This window comes from Eublepharis macularius, chromosome 9, assembly GCF_028583425.1.
Source record: "Eublepharis macularius isolate TG4126 chromosome 9, MPM_Emac_v1.0, whole genome shotgun sequence".
Classification (NCBI taxonomy): domain Eukaryota; kingdom Metazoa; phylum Chordata; class Lepidosauria; order Squamata; family Eublepharidae; genus Eublepharis; species Eublepharis macularius.
Window position 1 is genome coordinate 43,756,511 of NC_072798.1, and position 21,744 is coordinate 43,778,254.

The window sequence follows — 21,744 nt, forward strand, 5'->3', positions numbered from 1 at the left end:
AAAGCAGGAGCCCAAGGGGCACCTTAAAGATTAACAAAATTTATTCCAGCATAACTTTATCTGCATTAAAGCTCACTATCAGATGCAATATCAGATGCATCCATTAGATGTACGTCACAGTAGAAGGGGTGGAGATATTACAAAGAAAGGCTGACATTTCTTTAAGGTGCCACAGGACTGCTATCTTAAATCGCTTCTACATATTAATAGGGCTACCCATCCAGATTTTCTTTACGGAATTGATTCTTAAACCAAGGGAAACAACTTCAGATTTTTTGTTTTACCCTGCATACATACTCTACTAACTTGCAAAAAGAGTAAATTGCTTTTTTAAAAGAGGTCTTACTAATACAACACCCCCCCCCCTAATAATTTGGACTTCTCAGTTTTATTTGCTAGAGAGAACTAAGTTGGAATGGTAGACTACCACAGAGGTAGCCTGTTCGTGGTTGTTGGATGGAAATTCTGTAGTGTTTGATATAGAAGATCAGATCAGTGAAAGCTGGAATTAGATTGCGATTTACATAAACTCTAATTTACACACACACACACAGAACAGAGCACTTCCCCCATCTCTTGTAGATGCCACATATCAGATACTAAGGGCAATGCACTGCATCTGGAGAAGCCGCAAGCCTTCAGAATTTCTTCAATACACGGAAGTGAAACAATGTGCAATTCATCAAAGCCCCTAGACAGACCATTTCTGAAAGCTATAAGGGCAACACATGCACACAGTTCAAATGCAACTGGAACATGTTCCTTTAATAAGAAATACAGAAGCAAACATAGAACACTGTTAGGTTTTGCACAGCCATTTCTTCTAAGCCAGGACCTTAGTAAGTCTCCCTTCCACCTTGGCACAACCTTGGAGGTTTATGGCTGTGTGCTACGGGGAGGCCCAGAAGGGGTGGGTCTTCCCTGGAAGGGGCTTGGATATCAGTGCACATCTGCTGGGCTTGGATATCAGTGCACATCTGCTAAGAGCATAATTCCTTTAGGGCAACTGCTACAGCTGAAGTGTCCTAACTGGCAGTGGTTTGGCATCAACTGTAAGACGTTCCTAACCTAGAGGAGACCATAACATTAAGAGAAGTGGTCATAGTTATGTTCTCCACGTTGTAGCTTGGGTCTAAATGGTTAATACTGATCTTGAAAAGAAAGTTTTCCCATCACCACAGTTCGGTTTAAGACTTCTGCGCCAGTAAAGTGGTTAGTTTGATTTTCCCATCCATGGAGGCAGTGAGGCAGGTCCCGCAATCCATAGCTGTGCACCAGTCCACCGTGACCACCGGGGCCCTGTGTCCTCCTAGGGAGAGGCAGCTCTCCAGCACCTTCTCATTGTTATTCAGCTGCAAGAGAGAAGAATATCGAAATTGAGGAAGTTTATTTTTTTGCTGCAAACTTCCTACCCATTCAGAAATTCAGCACAATGTAGCTTTGCTTTAACTAGGGTATGGGGCTGTGCTTCTACAAAGGAGGCAGTGAACATGCATGAAGCTGAGTGTCATATATGTCTGTCTACATATCTGCCATGAGTATTTTTCTGTATTCTGTGCTCTATACTGATCCTCTGAGAGTATATGAAGTTGCATATCAGTGGCCTGTTTGGCTAGGAGTTGCTTATCTTACAGGTGGCTACTGTGGTGTCTACTTTCGTTTTCGCAGCCGCTTGAGAATGTCCTTGAGAATCAGCTTGAGCCTGGGAACTAAAAATAACTTCATTTTTTGCTTCTCTTCTCCAGTTCTTCTTTGCTCCAATCTCAAAATCCCTTCCTTCCCTTCCTGGCTCTTTCGCACCAGAATCCTAACCGTCTATATCTTACAGGTGGGAACTTGCCCTATAACTAACCCCTCCAAACCTTTACACATCACTTCTGCCAATACCTGTGTCTGCGTTTGCTGATACTGATGAATCTCTAATAATGTAACTTTAACTCATACACTGGAGTGTGTGCAGTGGAGTACTATGGGGATCTAACTGCCAGGACCTGACAGTGAGTCAGACCTTTGGTCCATCAAGGCCAGTATGGTCTGTGACTGACAGTGGCTCTCCAGCGTCTCTGGTGGGGGTCCCTCACATTACCTCCCACTGATTCTTTTTACTGGAGATTCTAGGAATCAAACCTGGAACATTTTGTGTGCAAAGCAGATGCTCTACTACTGAGTCACAGCCCCCCTCCTTACAGATTTGGGGCAGCAAAGTTCCCCCTAACTTCACCTTGAAGATTGTGCCACACACCCAAGTAGGTGTTTTATAGTTGTTTTTAAAGCATGCGTTCCTTTGCACTCTCTTTCACATGACTTCACAACACCCTACGACACATACCATTATTATTCACATTGCATGTATAGTGGGACCTGGAGGCAAAAAACAGTAACTCGCCTAAGCAAATCCGTCAGCTGAGCTGGGATCTGAATAGACTGTCCATGTCCAGTACTCTACCCACTAAGATACACTGCTCTCAAAAACTGATAGCCACCAGACCTGGGAAAATTATGCTCCTATTGAATAGTTTCCATATTGTTTAATATTTCATGTCAAACTGCTTATGCTTTGTTTCAGCAATGTTTAATCTCTGTATTCGGGATTATGCTTGTTTTCAAATTTCTGCAATCCATACCCTATTGATTGTTTATTGAATGTCCTGGCTGCTGACTGTATTAAGTTACACTGTGTCTCCATGAGAAAGGTGGACCAAAAATAACATAAATAAAATAAAAACATAAATCACGGGGCTTGCAAGTGACATACAGTTTGTAAAAATGGGTAGCTCCCAAACAAACAAAAATTCCAGCTATATTTAAGCAGAGGAAGCCAAGATTCAGCACAAGCTTGTAGAGAACTCATCCAATATCAGCAGATTTTAACATCAGCCTCTCTTCAAAAGTGCTGAGCTTGCATCTGCTCCAGTACCCCTGGATCACTTTTCCAGCATCCATTTACCTTGTAGATGACACCACCAGACGAAGAACAGGTCAGCATGTAGTTTCCCTCTGAGTCAAACGCAAAGAGCCTTCCATGTGGGACCTGGACTTGCTTGTAGCCGCTGTAGCCAGACAACACAAAAGGGCCAGTAGCATCTCTGGGGAGGACGTATTCGGAGACTTTGGAGCCACTTTTGTGAATATTCCACTGAATGAACTAGGATGGTACAATGGGAGGTGGGGGGTGGGTGGGAATGGAGAGATTCTAGTCAGATGCAAAAAGGAAGATGCTTGGCCGTTATTCTGCTCTGCAGAGATACTGATAGTGACAGAAGCAAGAATAACAGTTGACAAAACACTAGAGGAAAGCAACCAGTGGAGACACCCCTTCATTCAGGCCATCAGCTCCTTTCATCATGGCCCGCTGGATCACCTTGCAATCGAAGAAGACGACTGTGCCATCAAGTTGCAACAGACTCACAATGACCTCATTCACAGGGTGCTCCAGGCAAGAGACAAACTGTGGCAGTTTGCCATTTCCTTCCTCTGCTTAGCAACCCTCGGCTTCTTTGGTGGTCTCCCATCCAAGTACTAACTATGGCTGACCCCTGCTTAGCTACCAAGCTCTGATGAGCTCAGGTTAAGCTGGGCTATTTGAACTGCTATTAAGTAACAAATCCCTCTAAATCCCTTCTCGGCATGACATAAATACTGCAATACGCAACTCCCAGGGCCTGGCTGCTCTCTCCGTCAGCCTACCTTCCCGTCTCCTCCAATACTGTAAACAGCATTCTCATCATAGCTGAATTCAACAGAATAAACTTCTCCGTCATGGGCCTCCCAACTCATAGCACATTCGTGCTGCTGCATATCTGGAACAAAAACAGAGACCCGTTTGTTTTGGATGCTGACTGCTGCAGAAAGCACAGAAGAGCGGACACATCTTCTTCCACAAGCCTCTATAAAATGGAACTCTAGATATAGTAATTCCACTGGCACCTCCCTCTGCCTCACCGGGATGCTGTACGATGGAGATCCCTTGCCACAGCCACTACTACGACCCAAGAAATAAAAAGAAAAAGTCATCATCTGGGGAAAAAATCACAGCCTGAAAACAAGTATACAGACCATGTATCTTTGGCATAAATTTGTCCTGCTTTTGTTAGCAGTAGGGAGGGGATAAGAAACTGTGCCAGGCATTGAAAACCATTCACCAGTTCATGGAAGTCATTTTATTTTCAAGAATGTATTAGCTATCTTCCTGTAATTCAAAGACGCTGTGGTTAAGTCATTTCATGGAAGTCATTTTATTTTCAAGAATGTATTAGCTATCTTCCTGTAATTCAAAGACGCTGTGGTTAAGTCATTTGGCTGCGAATCAGCACTCTGCTGGTTTGAATCCCACTACTGGCCATGAGCTCAGCAGGTGGCCTTGGGTAAGCCACTCCTTTCAGCCCCAGCTCCCCAGCTGTATCGTGGGGATAATAATAACACTAACTTGTTCACCACTCTGGGTGAGGCACTAATCTGTCTAGAAGAGCAGTATATAAGCACAGTTGTTATTATCATTATCATCATTATTATTGAGATGCTATCTGGAGATTTCAACTGGTACTGACTGAACATTCCAGAACCTACCCCATAGCCAAGCCCTTTCTTTCAAAGGAGAGCTGGTTTTACCAGGATGCCCCACCTACCAAATCTCATACCTTTGCAGTGCAACTGTGGACAGACAACACATGCACAGTCTTCTTAAGAGAAGCTGTTCCTATATGCCACGCCCTAAGAAAGTCCTGAGTGAAATATATACAAGTATTCATGTCCATATCTGGCTCCTCACGTGATTAGGAAGAATGAATTCTTCCAGGAGCAGATAACACCAAGTTTTTAAGGAAACAAAAGATAAGCAGTTCCTATTCTTTTAATGACCCTATTCAGTCTCCTTAGAGTTGCCTACAAAGTCACTGCCCACCCTACAGAGATCAGAGAGAGTCCCCTTTTAAAACTTACTATATCTTCAAATTTCTCCAAACCCTGGCCAGCCCATCTTCAAGTGCCAACATCTTTAGCAAGCGGTAACATGAAAACCCTCACACACAGTTTGCTGCTGCACAGGAAGGTCTACAGCCAGGGTGGGGTGAAGGGGCAAAGAGTTTTCATAACAAAAACGGACTCCCCCCCCCTCCCCTCCTGCCTAGCTCCAATCTCACTCACTGACTTGCTAAGTTGCACACTAAGAAAGAGCAAGGTAACAGGGGGCACTAATGCCATTTCCCACTCATCTGTAAGACGAAGGAGCAAAGCAGCTGCTATGCCATGGCAGGGGCTCTGCAGAGGGGAGAGGAAGGTAACAAGACCTGCCCGGTCACTTGTAGGCACTGACTCAAGTAGTGAGCGCCAAGCAGCATCTTCCTGCTCAGGAACTCCTGCCTCGTTTCCCACTCAATCTCACACCTATTGATGGTCAAATTAGATGCGATGGTGTCCTCATGGCTGCCACAAAGATGATGCTGCAATTTTAAAGTTAGGGGCCAATCCTAATTAGGCCCCCAGTGTGGCTCTCTTTTCACCAGCAAACAGCTGGGGGGGGTGGCAGCTGTTTCGGCATCTGAAAAGGCATGGTTGGTGGGGGGGACAAGAGTGCCTCAGCTCACTGTGCTACAAGCCCAAACAGAATTGGGCCCTTGCAGCATTTTAAAATGATGGTACTGTTCTCATGGTAACCGTGAGTATGCCATCACATCTAGTTTGTCCCTGAGATTCAGGCTGAAAGAAGAGTGGGAGAGCACGCGGGCAAGCAACCTCCTAGAACAGGAAAAGTCTTAATTGCTGGTTGCTCCCAGAGTGCCAGCACTTCTGCCCAAACTACGGGTACCTTGTGCTCCCTCTTCCACAGTGAGCAAGGGGGCTGCCCCACAGTTTGAGAGTCGAGGACCTGAGAATGTAGACAGAGCACTTGTGCCAAAGGCAACTAAACTGCAGCCCAGGATCCCAATTTACCAAAGAGGCGAATAATGCCATCGGCTGCTCCAGTGACCAGCAGATTTCCATTGTGATTGAAGGCTGTGCAGTTTATAGCAATGGGCTCAGGTTCAAGGGAAAACTGGAGCTGAAATGGGAACAAAAGCAAACATGAGAGGAACTTAATGATACAGCCTTTCCCCTGGAAACCTTGTTTGCACGGCAGATACTCAGGGGAGCTGTCAACTCTGCAGGGTCAGGTTTCTCCAGCAACTACTGCAGATATATTAACTGCATCTGGCTTCCCGCTTCCCTGCTTAGCTTTGGGCCATAGGGAATCCAGGACATTCTGGCCAACAGAGCCATTCTGTCCCTGCACAGTGCAGCTGCTTTGAACCACTGAAGGCTGAGAATAGCTTTTCAGACTTTTAAACAGTCCTCCCCTCCTGGTTAGGGAGGAAAGATATTTGCCCTTAGGTTCACAGGCTCACAGGGGATGGGATATCTTCTGTCTAGAGAAGGTTCTATAACCCTGCTGTAAAATAAGCCCACACGTGGGCACCTGTTCCCCCACATGCTGGTGGCTGTACCTGCTCACTGTTTCCACCACTCTGAAACAGAGGAAGAAGGGCTCAATCCCATTTCCATTTTCTTTTAATTTTTTTCCATTGGGTGAAGCCAGCTTCTGAGAAACTTAGCTACCTTTTGACTGCTGATCCCATCACTTATGGGGTGCGTGAAATGTAAGGATTGTAAATACAACAAACAGATAAGCAAGATGGAATTAGTTCTGGGAGCTGGACAAAACCACTACAGACAGGAGGATACTGGAGCCAGCTTTGCCAACTGGCCTGGAGAAAAGTGCACTGTGCCTTTAATACAGGTTTAAAGTGTGGAAATGAGCAGTTGAAGCTTTTTATGGTATGGAGGTAATCAACATCACCTGGTAAATGGTGTCCCATTAAGCCTCTGTAAAAGGAACAGAACATTTTTCTCATGGCCTGTCTGGCACCTGATTACAGCAGGCAGGCACCAGGGAGAATAGGCCCCAGTGGAGTGGAAACAAAACTGTCTGAAGGCAGGAGGGGCTAGTGAGGGCAGAAATGTTGTGGTAAATATTCCAGTGAATAAACAAGAATGGCATCCGGTTGGTATAGTACAATGACTAGGAGACAAAGCTGGAATGTCAGGAGTTGCCAAATCAAATATCACTGCAGCCACAAATTCACTAGACGGCCTCTGGCACGCTACTCGTATACAACAGCCCAAGGTTTCAAGACATGAAGTGACCACAGTGGGCACTCTCCATTCTGCTTGTCGTTGGCACAACTCAACTGTAAAGTAATGGAATCCCAACCCCGTTCAGTCATTCAGGGGACATCATTCGACCTCAAGAGGGAGGAGATGAGAAGCAGTCTCAAAAAGAGTATTTGAAGAAATCCTTCCCAAAATAAAATGGAGACTGGTCTTCATTGGTACTGATAACTAATAAAATCTTAATGATTTTATTAAGAGAAAGACACTGTCCCCTTTTCCTTGAAACTAAGCATGAAGAAAAAAGTTAAATACCTGCTGCTTCATGGTTTTTGTGTCCCACAAAAGCAGTTTCCCAGGAACTTGGTTTGTGCCTTTCCCTCCAGAATCTGGAGCTACCAAGTCCAGATGGCTGACTAGGCCAGATGCCGCAGCAGAGCAGACAAAGGAGGCACCACTTGGGCTGCAGGCAAGGGAGAGGATCCTGAAATGCAAAACACCAGGTGAACACTCTCTCTCACACACAGTCTGCACAAGAAGTCAAAGCTCTGCTAGGTGCACAAAAAGCCACCCTGTTCAGTATACCAGAAACCATGAACTTCCAAGGCCCGAGGGCATTTTCAGCTTCTTTTAAGTGAGACATGCATAAATGATCAACAGCAGCCAACAACAAAATGCAAGCAAAGTGAGGGCAAAGGTTAGCTGAAGACTACACAAGCACACAGATTAGGCATATATTAAAGATTGGAGCCTCCTGTAATGCTCATATTCGCCCAAGCCAGAGCAAGAGAAGCATAGGTCTCCAGCCCAAATGCTAAAGCCCTCAGCTTGCTAGCTGCTGTTATACAATGCCCACTCTCAAGATTTTGTGAACACTTTCCAAGGTTTTATGGTTGGCCTCACCCCTACAGCAACCATTTTGTCATGGTGGCCACTACCTATTCTCAAAATTCAAAAAGTGCCCCCAAGATCAATATGGTTGGAGACCCTGGCCTAACAGATCAGTGCAAAGCTCAGGAATAGGCAGGCAGATGAAACTTCTGAAACAAGCAAGATAAAAGTGAATTATGACAACAAGCATTTCATTTTACAACAACCAAAGAGAAAGGGGGTAGGTCTTGGTTCTGAAGTTTACCTGGGCATGTCATCATCAATGCTGATTTCACAAAGATTCTTCTTGGCTTCAGTGTCATAGAGACGAACTGTCCCAACTCCACTACCTAGCAACAACTACAAACCAAAACATCTATCAGAACCCGGGAAGAAGAGCTATTTGAAATGTAATAGATATACAGAAATGGCATCAACTGCACTGAGACATCACAAAAAAAGGGAATATTATCAAAGCCTATTGGAAAGATCATGATACCCAAACGCCTCGGGCCATTCAAGACAAAAATTAGTTGTAGATATTCTCTAATATACAGAGGTTTCAGTCACTTCAATAGCCGAAAATGGCTATTGTGATGGAAAATCATCACAATAATTCCAGCTACTCACCAGCCTGTCCCGTTTGGTTGCCCACTCCAAGGAAAGCAGGGGAGATTTGGAAATTGAAGAAGCTTTGGTCTGCATGATAGGATTGAATGACCACACCTTGATGACCCCATCCACGTCCAAACTGGCCACCCTTCTCCCAGAACAGTCAACGCTAAACAGAGAAGCAAATTATACAACTGTCCTTTACAAATGCTAATATTTACAGCCATATCTTCCAAAACACATACTCAAGCCATCAATAATCCAATATAATGTATATCTAGCCTAGACCCAGCTGTTCTGTATTGGAAATTAGTAATGTCCTCCTAATATGCAGAATCCTTTGCAATCATTAAAATAAAACAGGCTGTGAACTCAAGACACACTAGGAACTGGAGCAGAGAGACTGGACCTCACACTTAAGGCCATCCTTGGTTTAAACCCAGAGGCCAGCCCAATGTTCAGCCTTCACCAAGCCACAGTGGGCTCACTCTAAGCACCCCTCCTTCCCCAAGAGAAAGCATTCCTTACCGGCAGTGCATGATGGACGAGTGGTGCTCACCATACTCTTCCTGGCTCAAGACAATGAATGGCTGCTCCTGCCTGATCCCTCCAGTATCCAGGTTGGACCCGAAAGTTTTCATTAGGGTTTCTGCTGGCTCAGCGTGCAGCTCGAGAGGCATATCCATTTCAGCGGAAGGAACCTCCTGCTTCCGCTCAACAGTCTGCGCCTAAACCAAGAGAAGGACCCTGTGTATAGTACAGCAAGTCAGGAGAATCAGTCACGCTATTCACACGCATCGCAGCATGTTACAGAGCTTGAGCTTTTTTGCATCAGGTCAGCAGCTAATGCACCACCAGACAAGCTGCGAGTGATAAGTAATGAATCCTTCATGGGGAACAGCTTGGTTGGTCTGTAGCACCATTTATCCGCTGTTGGGAGAATCGCACCTAATGCGAAAAGCGAAGAGAGCATACAACCCCAGGAACCGGAAGACAGCTATACCCCAGTTTGAAGCTCAGCCCCTTTACTGCAAAGACATTATTCCACAGCTAATCAGAATTAAAAGAATCACAGAGAGTGTCCAAGTGTAGCATTAAAGGCCTATACCTGAACTGAAAATGCTCTGTATATACTCTTGCTATTAAACTGATGTTTGGAGAGGGGCAGTGACCTCATCAGATCTCAGAAGCTAAGCAGGGTCAGTACACCAAAGAAGACTCTGCAAAAGAAGGCCCTGGCAAATCACCTCTGCTGTGCCCCTTGTGTCAAAAGGCCCTTGTAGGGGGTCACCATATGTCAGTTGTGACTTGACAGCACACACACATGCACAAAGAAAACAGGTGATAAAGGCTGCACCGCTGTATTTCATTAGTGCCCCAAAGAGGTGGAAAATCCTGGGGGGGGGGGAGATGGTTATGCTATAGCTGTGATGTTTGTGAGAAGCAACAACATGGACCAGTGTCATACCTCCCGCCCATTTGAATCCAATGCAGGGATTTTCCAAGCAAGGTACAATCGAAGACGTGAACATACAAAGCCACTTCATATTGAGTCCATCTAGCAGAGGTGCCTCCTCTGATAAGCAGTGGCTCTCTAGCAAAAAGTGACCTTGTCCAAATCTGAGCAATTGCCAAGGACTGAACTCAGAACCTTCTGCAGGCAAAACATGTGCTCTGCCCTCTGAGTCACGGCCTCTCACCAAAAGGCCACTTCTGCATGAGAGATACTCTGGATTTTTCCACATTTAAATACTCCGCTTCAACTCCATTCTTTCCTGGCCTGCTGAGAATGAAGATTAAAGACACAAGGTACCTCCAGCTTCTGCTCAACAGTCTGCACCTAAAAAAGGGACAGCTGCCCCAGGCCTCCTGCTCCGGGTACTGAGCACAGCCACTCCAGCAGTCAGGCCGGTGGGGACACGCTTCCGTTTAACTTGCGAGACTGAAAGCTTGACCTTCCTCAGCTTTCCAATCTCTGGTCTCATTCTGGGGTGGACCCATGCCTAAGTCATGAATTCCAGATTCAGCTTAATTAAAATACATGTTTATTAGCTTTGAGGAGTGTTGCAAAAGCATAAAGCACTCATATACAGGCAACAGACGTAAAACAAGAAAGCCTTACTGTTGCTAGCTAAGAATCTGCCTATCTATAAACTTTAAGAGCTTGCTACCTTAAGCGTCTCTGGTAGGCATCCATTTACTGTTCATCTTTCCCATCTGGGAGAATGCATGCCCCCTCCATGCCTAGATGGTCTGGCATAAGGGCATGGCGAAGTGGAAAGAACAGAGAAGGGGGGGGGTTTGGATGAGCTGAGAAGCCATCTTTTCTAGAACTCAGTGCATCACCTGGCACTCAAGAGCCAATCAGGGACAAGCTGTTACTTAGCACTTCAGCTGTGTGAACATCTAGGGAGTAAGCATAGAGCTTCTCTGAGAACAGTCTCCCAAGGTCAAATCACAGGAGAACTCACAGGCTGCTCTGCAGGTGTTGTTGACTAACTTAGCCAGCACATTTCAAAGCTAGGCCAGAGCCTGAAAACACTTTCAACAGTGAACCAAAGTCCAGCCATCCCTTTATGAGAACCCTGGCTTTAATTTTAATTTTAATTAAAATTTTAATTTACCAGTCACACATCACACCTGTCCTGCGCCAGCTGCACTGGCTTCCGGTTGAATTCCAAATCAGGTTCAAAGTGTTGGTTCTTACCTTTAAAGCCCTGAGCGGGTTGGGACCGGCATATCTTCGGGACCACCTCTCCCTGTACATTCCCTGGAGATCGCTTCAATCAGCGAATAAATATTTACTTGTGGTCCCCGGCCCTAAGGAAGCCCACCTCGCTTCAACCAGGGCCAGGGCCTTTTCAGTCCTGGCCCCAGGCTGGTGGAACGCTCTGTCAATGGAAACCCGGGCCCAGCGGGACATATTATCGTTCCGCTGGGCCTATAAGACAGAGCTGTTCCGCCAGGCATTCGGTGATTGAAGGGGGCGGTGCCATGTCGGGCTCCCACCTTTGGGGTGGGGGAGGGTTCTCCTCACCACTGCACTTTGTTAATTTGTTTTATTGTTTGTATATTGATATTAGTTCTTGTTTTTATCGATTTTAACTGTTCACCGCCCAGAGCCCCTGGGGATGGGCGGTATATAAATTGAAATATAAATAAATTAAATAAATAAATACAATAACAGGCAACTTCCTTACATGCCCCGCCCCCCAACCTTACACCCATAAAAGGACACTTAACTATCCAGGGAAGAGAAATTGGGAACCCAGTGGAAACTACAATTCAGAAAAGCACAACAGTGAAAAAGGTGAATGCAACATTACGAATGATCAGAGAAAGGGATGATTTTTTAAAAAAAATCACTACATGGCCGTTTCATCCAGACCATCTACAACTAGAGCACGGCCACCTAGTTTTAACAATATCGTAATCAAGGGTCTAGTCCACTGGGAATCCAACACATATTCACATAAAAGTAACAAAGCAAGCTGATTAGCAGCTCTTAGAGTGAACCGCTTAAGCATTATCAGAACATCTGCACGTCTTTCACCAAACACAAAAACAGCATCTCAGCCATCTCAGTCCCTACCTGGGAAGTTGTTTTAGATAAAAGCTCCTTCCGTTCCTTCCCATGATCCTGCAGGCGCCTCTGACGCTGCTGCAGGGAGCTGGATTCTGTCGCCATCAAACCACTGAAGGGGCTTTTTGCTTCCTTGCAGCTACTTGTCACCTCCTTCCCTTTGCTGCTCTGGAAGGCAAAGAGGAGACTTGTCAAGCTCGAGTCCTTTCTGGTGTAACTTATGGGTCTTTTAAGCATATGTTTTGGCACGTCCAGTTATTCAGTCTTTTGGAGAGAAAGTTATTTATTACTCATATTAATTTTGTATTAGAATAACTTGATTTTTTGTGGATGTTTAAATTCTATCTGCCTGTATCCTGGAACCTCATCATTGGTCCATGAAAATCGACCCTCCATGCCCTTACTGTTGCTAAAAGACTTATATTACAGCACTAGAAAGACAAATGCCTGCCTTCCATAATTCAATGGACTGAGGACAACCTTGTCAATATTTGAACATACGGCATATAGACAACCACAGATGGCCTTATTTTTAGAAATCTTTTAGGGCTGTTTATGGTAGATCTCTTACTACTATTATCATATTTTCTTTGTATTTTGTATGAGGTATGTTCCAAATTTCCTCCCCCACTCCAATATTTTTTTAAAGCTGGAGTCCCTTCTAGGGATGGGCATGAACTGGTAAAAAACGAACTGTGTGGTTTGTGGTTCGTTGCATTTCACGAACCACAAACTTTCACAAACCTGCCCCAGTTAATTTGATTCATGAAAACGTCACATCCAGGTCAGCAAATCGTCACTTCCGGGTCAGCAGATAGTCTGCAGGAAGTCCATCCCCTGTTGTCTAGGAAACTGATTGATTGGTGCCAGGTTGTCTGCAGTGACAAACCAAAAAAATGAACCAGCCTAAAGTTTGTGGCGGTTCGTCAGAAATGGGCTCTGATGAACCGCTGGTTTGCGAACCATGAACCGGCCCAGTTCGTCATTAACTTTGGTTCGTATTTCAGTTCATGCCCATCTCTAGTCCCTTTCCAAAATAAATTAGCAGCTCTAGTATATAACAGCATTGTTTGGACAAATGGGAAATCTTACACACGATGGTCTCTTTCCTTCCTCCATCATGCACATCTTGGAAATATCACAAGAACCAAGAAGAGGGAAAGGGAAGTGCCTCCTACCCCCATCCTCTAAACACCAGCTGCTGTTTCTCTCGATCCAAAGGCCTGCACAGTTCCTAAATGTCACGCAGCACTGCCATATCTAAAGATAACCTTTTTATTTACCTCTAAATAGTGAGTATCAGAAAGCATATATTAGACACTATGAACTGCAAAGTAGGTTACCTTTTCACGGTCTATCACCCAGGCTGGGTTATTCAAGAAGCTACTTGGAATTATCTCCAACTAATCGCTAGTCTAACATGAACACAGATGGCAAGAACCTCAGGATTTTTTTTATAAAACAAAGGCCACAAATGGCAGCATTCATCTAAAAATTCCTAAAATGTCACGTGAAACCTCTTTTTGGAAACAAACCAAAATACCATTAAAAGTGTGTGAGCTTTTGAATTCCCTAGAACTCTTCATAATGTTGGAGAGAAGTATTGAAATTAAGTTGTTTTTAGGCATTGTGGCAAAGCCCAAATGAGGCAGTTGCAGTCTTAACATGGAAAGTAGACCGTGCTGCAGACTAAACTGGATTAGTTTCTTAGGTTGCACTAAGTTGTTGGGACAAAGGAACAAAAAAAAGAAGCATTAGTGCTTACTTTGCACCCTGCACCATCTAGCCTGAGGAACCATTCTAAAGAGCTCAAAAGCTGGCATGTTTTTTGTGAACATAGTTTTGTGATATTTTGGTGGGTCTAATGAAAGTTATCACATGATTTTACCTATATGTAAACTCTAGGGAAAGGGGGAAGGCAGTGCTAATGATAGACATTCAACCTTCTCAATAAACGGTAGTAGACGGGAGAGTTTCTGTACTATCATTAGAATCACTATGACACAAAACCCATGTAATGTCTGCTCTTGCTCCCCCTCACCTGGTGATTTGACTGCTCTTTCTTGCTCAATGGCGTCACACCAGCTTGTGCAGAGAATGTTCCTACAGTCTGTGTCACTCTAGAGGGACTCTTTTTGCCTTGAGGCAGGAAGGAAGACAAGAATCCCCCTCGAGCTTGAAGAGAGTGAGCTGTGCTTCTTTGGCTGCAGGTCATGTCACTGGAGGGAGGAAGAACACGAAGGAGTCAAAAGTAAGAATTCTACAATGAATATAAACTTGAAACAGAAGGGCCAACAGCCTTCAGTTCGTAAAAGAATACCACAATGGCTGGCTATTGAACAAGCTGTCAAGCCTGTCCTCCCATCAGCTTGTGGACCACCCTCCCTCCTAGTTGTGCGTAATTCAACTCCAGTCAATTCAGATCCTTACCTGTCACCCCCACCCCCCAAAAGCATACTATATAATATGTAACTGTACTTGTGCATGTTTATAGTCATTATTTACGTGTTTTCCCATTTTATTTTCCCCCCTCTGCTCTTGTAGTATCTTTGGGGCAGAGACTTGTCTTTTTTTTTGGCTTACATTATTCTGTACAGTACAGTGCACACTGATGGAATATCATCATCACCATTTATGATTCCATGTCATTCAAGCTCCAGTATGGCAACAAGCATAACTCCTTTTTGTGTGTGACCACAACAGACACATCATGACCCCTAAAGTTCTTCTATTAACATCATACTATGTATTAGCGGAATTCTGGGCCTCTTCCTACCCAGCTCAAGTCTGGGGCACCTAAAGGCCACAGGACCATAACAAAATGGAGCTTCTTTTTGAATCAGGCCATGGTCTTCCAAATTATGCCCAATGCAAGCAAGACAGTACCAGTGATAGCAACCGTGGCCCCTGGCACGTGTACCGAACTCCAGTCTGTAGCCCAAACATAGGAAGCCAGTCCCCTCCCCCCGCAATTAAGCTCTAACGCTTCAGTGAAAAGCCTTCTCCTCAACAAAAGTAAGAATCCTATAGAATAAGCCTATAGAGTCTTGCACCATTTATTTAAGGAATTACAGAGCATCTATAGAAAGATAAAGGTTGTTATGGAAGTTGTGGGTTTTCCGGGCTGTATTGCCGTGGTCTTGGCATTGTAGTTCCTGACGTTTCGCCAGCAGCTGTGGCTGGCATCTTCAGAGGTGTAGCACCAAAAGACAGAGATCTCTCAGTGTCACACTGAGAGATCTCTGTCTTTTGGTGCTACACCTCTGAAGATGCCAGCCACAGCTGCTGGCGAAACGTCAGGAACTACAATGCCAAGACCACGGCAATACAGCCCGGAAAACCCACAACAACCATCGTTCTCCGGCCGTGAAAGGCTTCGACAATACATCGTTGTTATGGAAGCTGATCCCTAAGAGAGCTCTGAGGTCTCTAGCAAAGAGTCACAGAAGGACCCTGAAGGTCCAGATCGTTGTGCAGCTGCCTGCCTTTCTGAATTAAGATACACTTCTCCAAAGTTGCCTCTCAGGTGTGCCAGTGTGCAAACTACAGCAAGGGGGCTAAGATCCAACTCCATCATCCAGCCATGTGACACTCTGACTCAGCCTTCAGCTGACAGACTCACAGCTCTGAATCCCCCAGATGGTCCATGTTGGTCACATAGGAAGGAAGCTTGTGATGAAGGATCAGCTCTTCTTCCTCCTGCTGCTGCAGTTCCTCTTTCTTCATTCGGTAGTACTCTGCCTGCAAGGCAAACAGCTAAAAAGCGGGAAGGGGGAACAGAGAGAAATTCATCTCAGTTTCCCTCCTTGTTAATGTTAAGCAACTTGCTATCAACAAAGTTTCCTACTAGATGCTTGGTCAGGTCTACCGCTTAACATGAACGTATCAATTAAAGAAGAGCTTTTACTACAACAGCATGGCTTTGTATTTACTTTCTACTCTAGAAGTCTCTGGAAGCTAATCACATCTGGAAGACACATCATTGGGGGCAAACTTTGCCTTTCCACCCTACACATGAAGCTGCCTTATACAGAACTGGACCACTGATCTATCAAGTCACTGAGCCACAAACCCATCCCCTTAGAAATAAAGCAGGCTGAAAAATGAAGTGTTTGACTAAAAACATAGTTTTCTGCCAGACTGCAGATTAGATGCTGCCTGCATAACACACAGTTGGAGGCAAAGTTTTAAGGATTACACCTACCGTAAGAAATAGCAGACTTAAGGTTTAATACCTGCAAAGAACCAGTGATAGGTAAATTCACACCAGTGAAAAATGTACTGGCAGAAATGGAGTAGGAAATGTATTTAAAAGGCCAGGAGACATTTGAGAGGAAGATATGAAGTAAGAGAGTTTGAGCAGTGGCCAATCCCCCTCCCACCTTGGCCTTTTTAGGTTTTTTTTAAAATGTGCAAATCAAGAGCATTATATGAATATAACATTACAACAACATGTAGTAAGTTCTCTGAACTCCAAGCTTTCATTTAAAGCAAAAAGTTAGCCTCTAGTTCCTTTGGTTGTAAAGATATGCCTATCTCCTTATACCTCCATAATGTAAGGTGCTACACTTGTTTTAAAATAAAAGTTGGAAGTTCAGAGAACCTGTTACACATATTGTTATAACATTATAGCCACGTAACAATATTTAGTTACTAATTAAGGGGGGGGGGGTGGCAACTGTTGGGGAAATGGCTGCCTGGTGACCAGGACTACAAAAAACCCTAATTCTCCTGCTCACACAGCAGTCAAGCTGTGCCGTGAGCTTTCCCAAAATTTTGGAGCAACACAGTTTTAGGAAAGATCAGGGAAAGGCAGAGAAACACCACTTCCCAACAGCATTGAACCTATGAAGAAATGGGACAAATACCAACTTAGAAAATACACTTAATAACAAGAAGACTCCAGAAACTTCTGTCTCACCTTTTGACGCAGAGTTTCATTTTCTTCTTGTAGGAAATTACTTCTTTGACACTCTTCGTCAAAGTTCAAGATGACTGGGACAGGTAAGAAAGGTTAAGGATGAAAGGCTTAAGACAGCAGGGAGAGTCCTTCCTCTGGAGGTTCCCTAAAGCCCAAGTGTTTTCTAGAGACATTCCAAGACCTGTTTGACTTGGCAGCCAAGACGAAAGTGGGTTATTTTAGGTGTTTTTTCTACTGTTTAAAATTAAATCTGCATATCATGCCCCAAGTCTGGAATCTTTACAGTGACTGTCAACTTGCTTCCATCTTCAGTTGTATTAAACTTTAAAGCCTTTCATGACCTGGGATCCTCATACCTGAGGGATTGTCTCCACACATATGCCAGTGTGGTGGCTCATTATCTGATCATCTTCTTAGGTTTTGTTAGTAGATCCATTATCCAAGACAATGGCAGAAACCAGGGTGTTCTCAGTGCAGCTAAGGTACATCCATTTCTGTAGGCTACAGTGCAAAACAAACACAGCCAGTTACTGTGTCTGAATTTTGTCTACTTAATACTATGAAAGTATAGTTGAGAAAGATTATTTACTGCACAACCAAAGATCTGAACCTGCAGAAGTATAAAGCCAGAATAGCCACAGGCAAAAATTGCCACGACACCCGCCCCCCCACGCCCTGCCCTTAAGAAAGATCAACTGCAGAATCCAGATTATTCTTCAACATGTAAAAGGATATGCATGCACTGAAATAAGACACTGAGGAAGTTGTGCAGAGACACAATGAAAGTATCTGCCCATTGACGGGAAAAATATGTGCCAAAAGTAGGGTTTGATTCGGGATTCGGGATGAAAGGCAACACAAACCATTCCTTCCACTCAGCCTGGTTCTGAAGTTCTGAGGCCTGCTTGAGAAAGAATTCCTGAGTCTTGTCATTTCTGGATGTCTAAAAATATATAAAACAGAAGGGAGCTTAGATTTCACTTATGCTTGCTGTAGCAAACCCCCCGATAAAGTCATTAAGAGTCTACCAAACACAACAACAATAGCTGGAGAAGGCAGATGAGTACAGTACTTGACTGAAACCATCCCATATGGACATAAGTTCACCATCTTGACACATACCTGCACTGTATGAATGAGGTAGTAGCGGTACAAACTGATCTTCAGCTTGTTCACTGTAGGTCGGTACACATCCTCCAGTCGACTGAAAAGGCGCCTCTCAAGGTAACTCCAGTAATCCCGAAGTGCAGTTAGATCATAGCTCTGAACGTACTGCTGCAACTGATCCACTATCTTATCCACCTGAAAATACAGAGAAAGAAATCCTGAGAAGCTGCTAGTTGGTGTTGTGTGTTTATCCCAAGCTAGACCGTTGATCCATCTATATTCATTGGCAGTGCCTGTTGTTCAGGGTCTCAGGTGCTGGGTCTTCACAGCACCTCCTATCTTAAAACTCTAAATTGAACCCGAGACCATTGGACCCCAGATATGTAACCCTCCCCTTCTATTAATAAAAATAGGCATAACAAGTCATATTGGCAGGGTGAGAGGGAAGAACCTCTTGCACTCTTGACCAAGATTTTCCAGGGAGATATTCCTTTCAACTACAACAACTAGGCTTGGAAAGAAACTGTGTAAAAGTAGGTTTGACTGATATTTCCTGTTTGTCATGTCCTGACTGACCTTCTGCCATTCACTGGTTTGGAACTCACTAAAAATACTGAAGTTGGTTTTTGCAGAAAATGCCTCTTCCTTTCCATTTTGATTCCTCAACTGCTGTTCTAGGTCAGCCTTCCACAATCCGCCTAGCTCAACTCTCTGCCTTATCCACAATTCAAAGTTTTAAACCTGTGCTTGACATTTTACGTAGGGTTGCTTGACATGGGGTGGGGTAGGGAGTGGAAGAGAGGAGCATAAAATACATAGGTGAGGAAACATACAAAAAGCTGGACACAAACCAGAATGTGACCGCTTAAAGGAAGTTTATAAGATGCCTGGCATATCCAATGTACCAATTTAAAAAGAAGCATCCAAGCATTGCAGGCAGTTGCAACATGATAATGAAAGCAATGAAGCTAAACTATGTGGGCAGACTATAGTGCAGTAGAACAGAGCAAGGTGCGAACGGAGTGTTGTTTATTTATCCTTTTAGAATCCAACACTTTTCACAAATACTTTCACAAGGCAATCAAGCAAAGCAAGATTACACACCATACTAGACTCCTGAGACTGATCTTGCTGCTCCAGCTCCTTTTTCTGTTATTAATTAAACTGTTTTTTGTTTTAACCAACTTCTCACAGTAGTGATTTATGTTTTATATTTTACGCAGTAAACCATTTTGCATACAGGTGATGAATAGCTGTATTTGTATGTAATTTTTAAAAAGATTGTGTCAAATGGCCAATTTTAGTTAGTCTGTTTCTAGAAACATACAAACTACTACAGATGGCAGACAACTAAAAATACTCAGAGAACACATTACATAAAGGTCTGGATATAAAAGCATACCGCTTTTACTAACTAGTGTCTAAAGAGAAAAGAATTAGCCCATCCTACCTCGGAGGCCTGCCAACTCTGGGTTGGGAAATTCCTGGAGATTTTGGGGGTAGAGCCTGGCAAGGGCAGGGCTTGGGAGGTTATAATGCTCTAGAGTCCACCCTCCAAAGTAGCCACTTTCTCCAGGGAACTGATTTCTGTAGACTGGCCATCAGGTGTAATTCCCTACTGCCGAGCCCCAGGCGTGTAAGAGCCGGTGCAGAGATACTCAAGAGGGAGTCGAGCGCTCAGCTCAAGCTCAGAGACTCTGCTTTTCATTACGACTTCACCTGCCCTAAAGCTCATGAGCCCGGAGCGGGGGGAAGAGAAGAGGGGGCAATGACCAGAGGCCCCGCTTGAACCCGGGGAGCCATCGAGCTCCTTCCCAGCCTGCAGAGAGGCAAAGGCCAACCGAAACCGAAGCCTCTTCACGGGCAGACCCAGCAAGCGAGCGAGCCTCCAAAGCAACGCGCCACAGTTCTCCGGCCGAGAGCATTTCCAGGCACGGCGGCGTTCGTGGCGCTTTTCTCAGCCGCTAAAGAAAGACAGAACCGGGGGAGACGGGAAGCCGCCCGCCCAGCCGCCCTCCGCGCAGCATCCCGCCCTTCCCTCACCCGAAACCCCTTCTCCTTGTCCGCCTTGATCTCCGCATCCAGCTGCTTCAAGGTGGCGGTGAAGCCGCGGAAGAGCAGATACTCCCGCACCAGCTCGTCGGTGCGCTCCACAGCAGCCGCCATCGCGCCGCCGTCGCCGGGTCACGGGGAAGCCGAGGCCTCCAAGCACCGCCTCACGGTCCTCGGGCCCGCCCGCCCGCTCGCGCCCTCGCTCCGCCTCTCTTCGCTTCCCTCTTCCTGAGCCGGGATCCCCCAGCTCCATCCTTTTGGGCAGCACAACAATCGGGAGATTTCCTTTTACTACGTTCTCCTCTATTGAAAAGACAGAGTAGCTGTGCAATCCTAGGACATTTTCCTGGGAGTCAGCTCAGCGGAATTCTGAAGGCTTGCTCTGGGGACTTTAAGGGCACCTCCGTGCAATCACAAGCTCCAAGTTGCACTCTCTAGAGCTACGAAGCAGAAGCTTCGCTCTAAGAATGGACTTGCTCGTGTCATGTTACATAACAAAGTCAATTCTTTGTTTTCATGTTATTTGTTTCCTTCCTGTATAGCCTGTCTTTCTCCTCACTGGGGACCCAAGGCAGCTTACATCATCTTCTTTGCCCCCATTTTATCCTCACAACAACCCTGCGAAGTAGGTTAGGCTGACAGTGTATGATGGGCTCAAGGTCACCCAGTGAGCTTCCATGGCAGAGTGAGGATTGAAACCTGGGCTTCCCAGATCATACTCTGGCACTCTAAATCACTACACATACCGACTTTCTTGGCAGTCAGAAAGGATGCTGTGTGGATGCAGCTTCTGAATATAAAGCTAACTTTATACATACACTGCATCTCTTTCTCTTCGAAATTCAAGATGGTGGAAGGAGAAAGACAGGAGCAGGAATTTCCACGGTCAATAGTCTAAGTCTCATCTTCAGTACCATCATCTTCAACATACATTTGTTGCCAGCTGTAGGCCATTATCTGCATGGAGCACAATTATAGCAAGAGCCATTCTAAAGTAGAGCTTCTTTTTGAGATGTGTTAGCATACACACCCCAGCATACTACAAACTTTGTTGAGGCCGGGGTGCTGTACTACATGCTGGTATTTGTACATTCGATTGATTACATCTTTTATTATTATCAAGGACTGTTGTAATAACAGCTACTTGTTGCGTGCAAACTTAGGTGGAAATCTGACAGTCTCTCCCTGAGAAATGGACCTTCATCACAGATAGGTGGGTCATATCACGTGGCGGAGAAAAATTGCACTCCACTGAACCTGCTTAAATGTAAGTCGTGACAAAATTAAAATTCGCCCCTCCTTATTCCGCCCGGGTCTGCAAGTCTGTGCGAGCAACCAGACGCGTGACAGTAAGCACTACCGTTTCGTTTGAACCCGGCCCTCATCTGCTAGTCATGTAGCAGCTCCACACAGCGCTGGCAAGGTGACCCAGTTTGCAGGAGGCAGCGAAGGTGTG

General features: G+C 45.0%; 1 protein-coding gene across 2 annotated transcripts; it reads right to left on the reverse strand.

Annotated features, from left to right (window-relative positions):
- Positions 1–757: 757 nt before the first annotated feature.
- WDR91 (WD repeat domain 91) lies at positions 758–20,411 on the reverse strand. 2 transcript variants are annotated; one of them, XM_054988589.1, is made up of 15 exons: positions 20,280–20,411; positions 18,252–18,431; positions 17,865–18,072; positions 17,130–17,212; positions 15,831–15,949; positions 14,250–14,427; positions 12,218–12,376; positions 9,154–9,353; positions 8,644–8,794; positions 8,279–8,373; positions 7,459–7,627; positions 5,929–6,037; positions 3,688–3,800; positions 2,948–3,145; positions 758–1,352 (listed from the first exon to the last, which is right to left on the reverse strand). In XM_054988589.1, the coding sequence occupies exons 1-15, from the start codon at positions 20,400–20,402 to the stop codon at positions 1,188–1,190; spliced, it is 2,250 nt and encodes a 749-aa protein (XP_054844564.1). In that variant the 5' UTR covers positions 20,403–20,411; the 3' UTR covers positions 758–1,187. The 2 variants fall into 2 exon arrangements, with proteins under 2 accessions (XP_054844564.1, XP_054844562.1); XM_054988587.1 differs by having other exon boundaries at positions 15,831–15,964.
- Between the last annotated feature and the right edge of the window lie 1,333 nt (positions 20,412–21,744).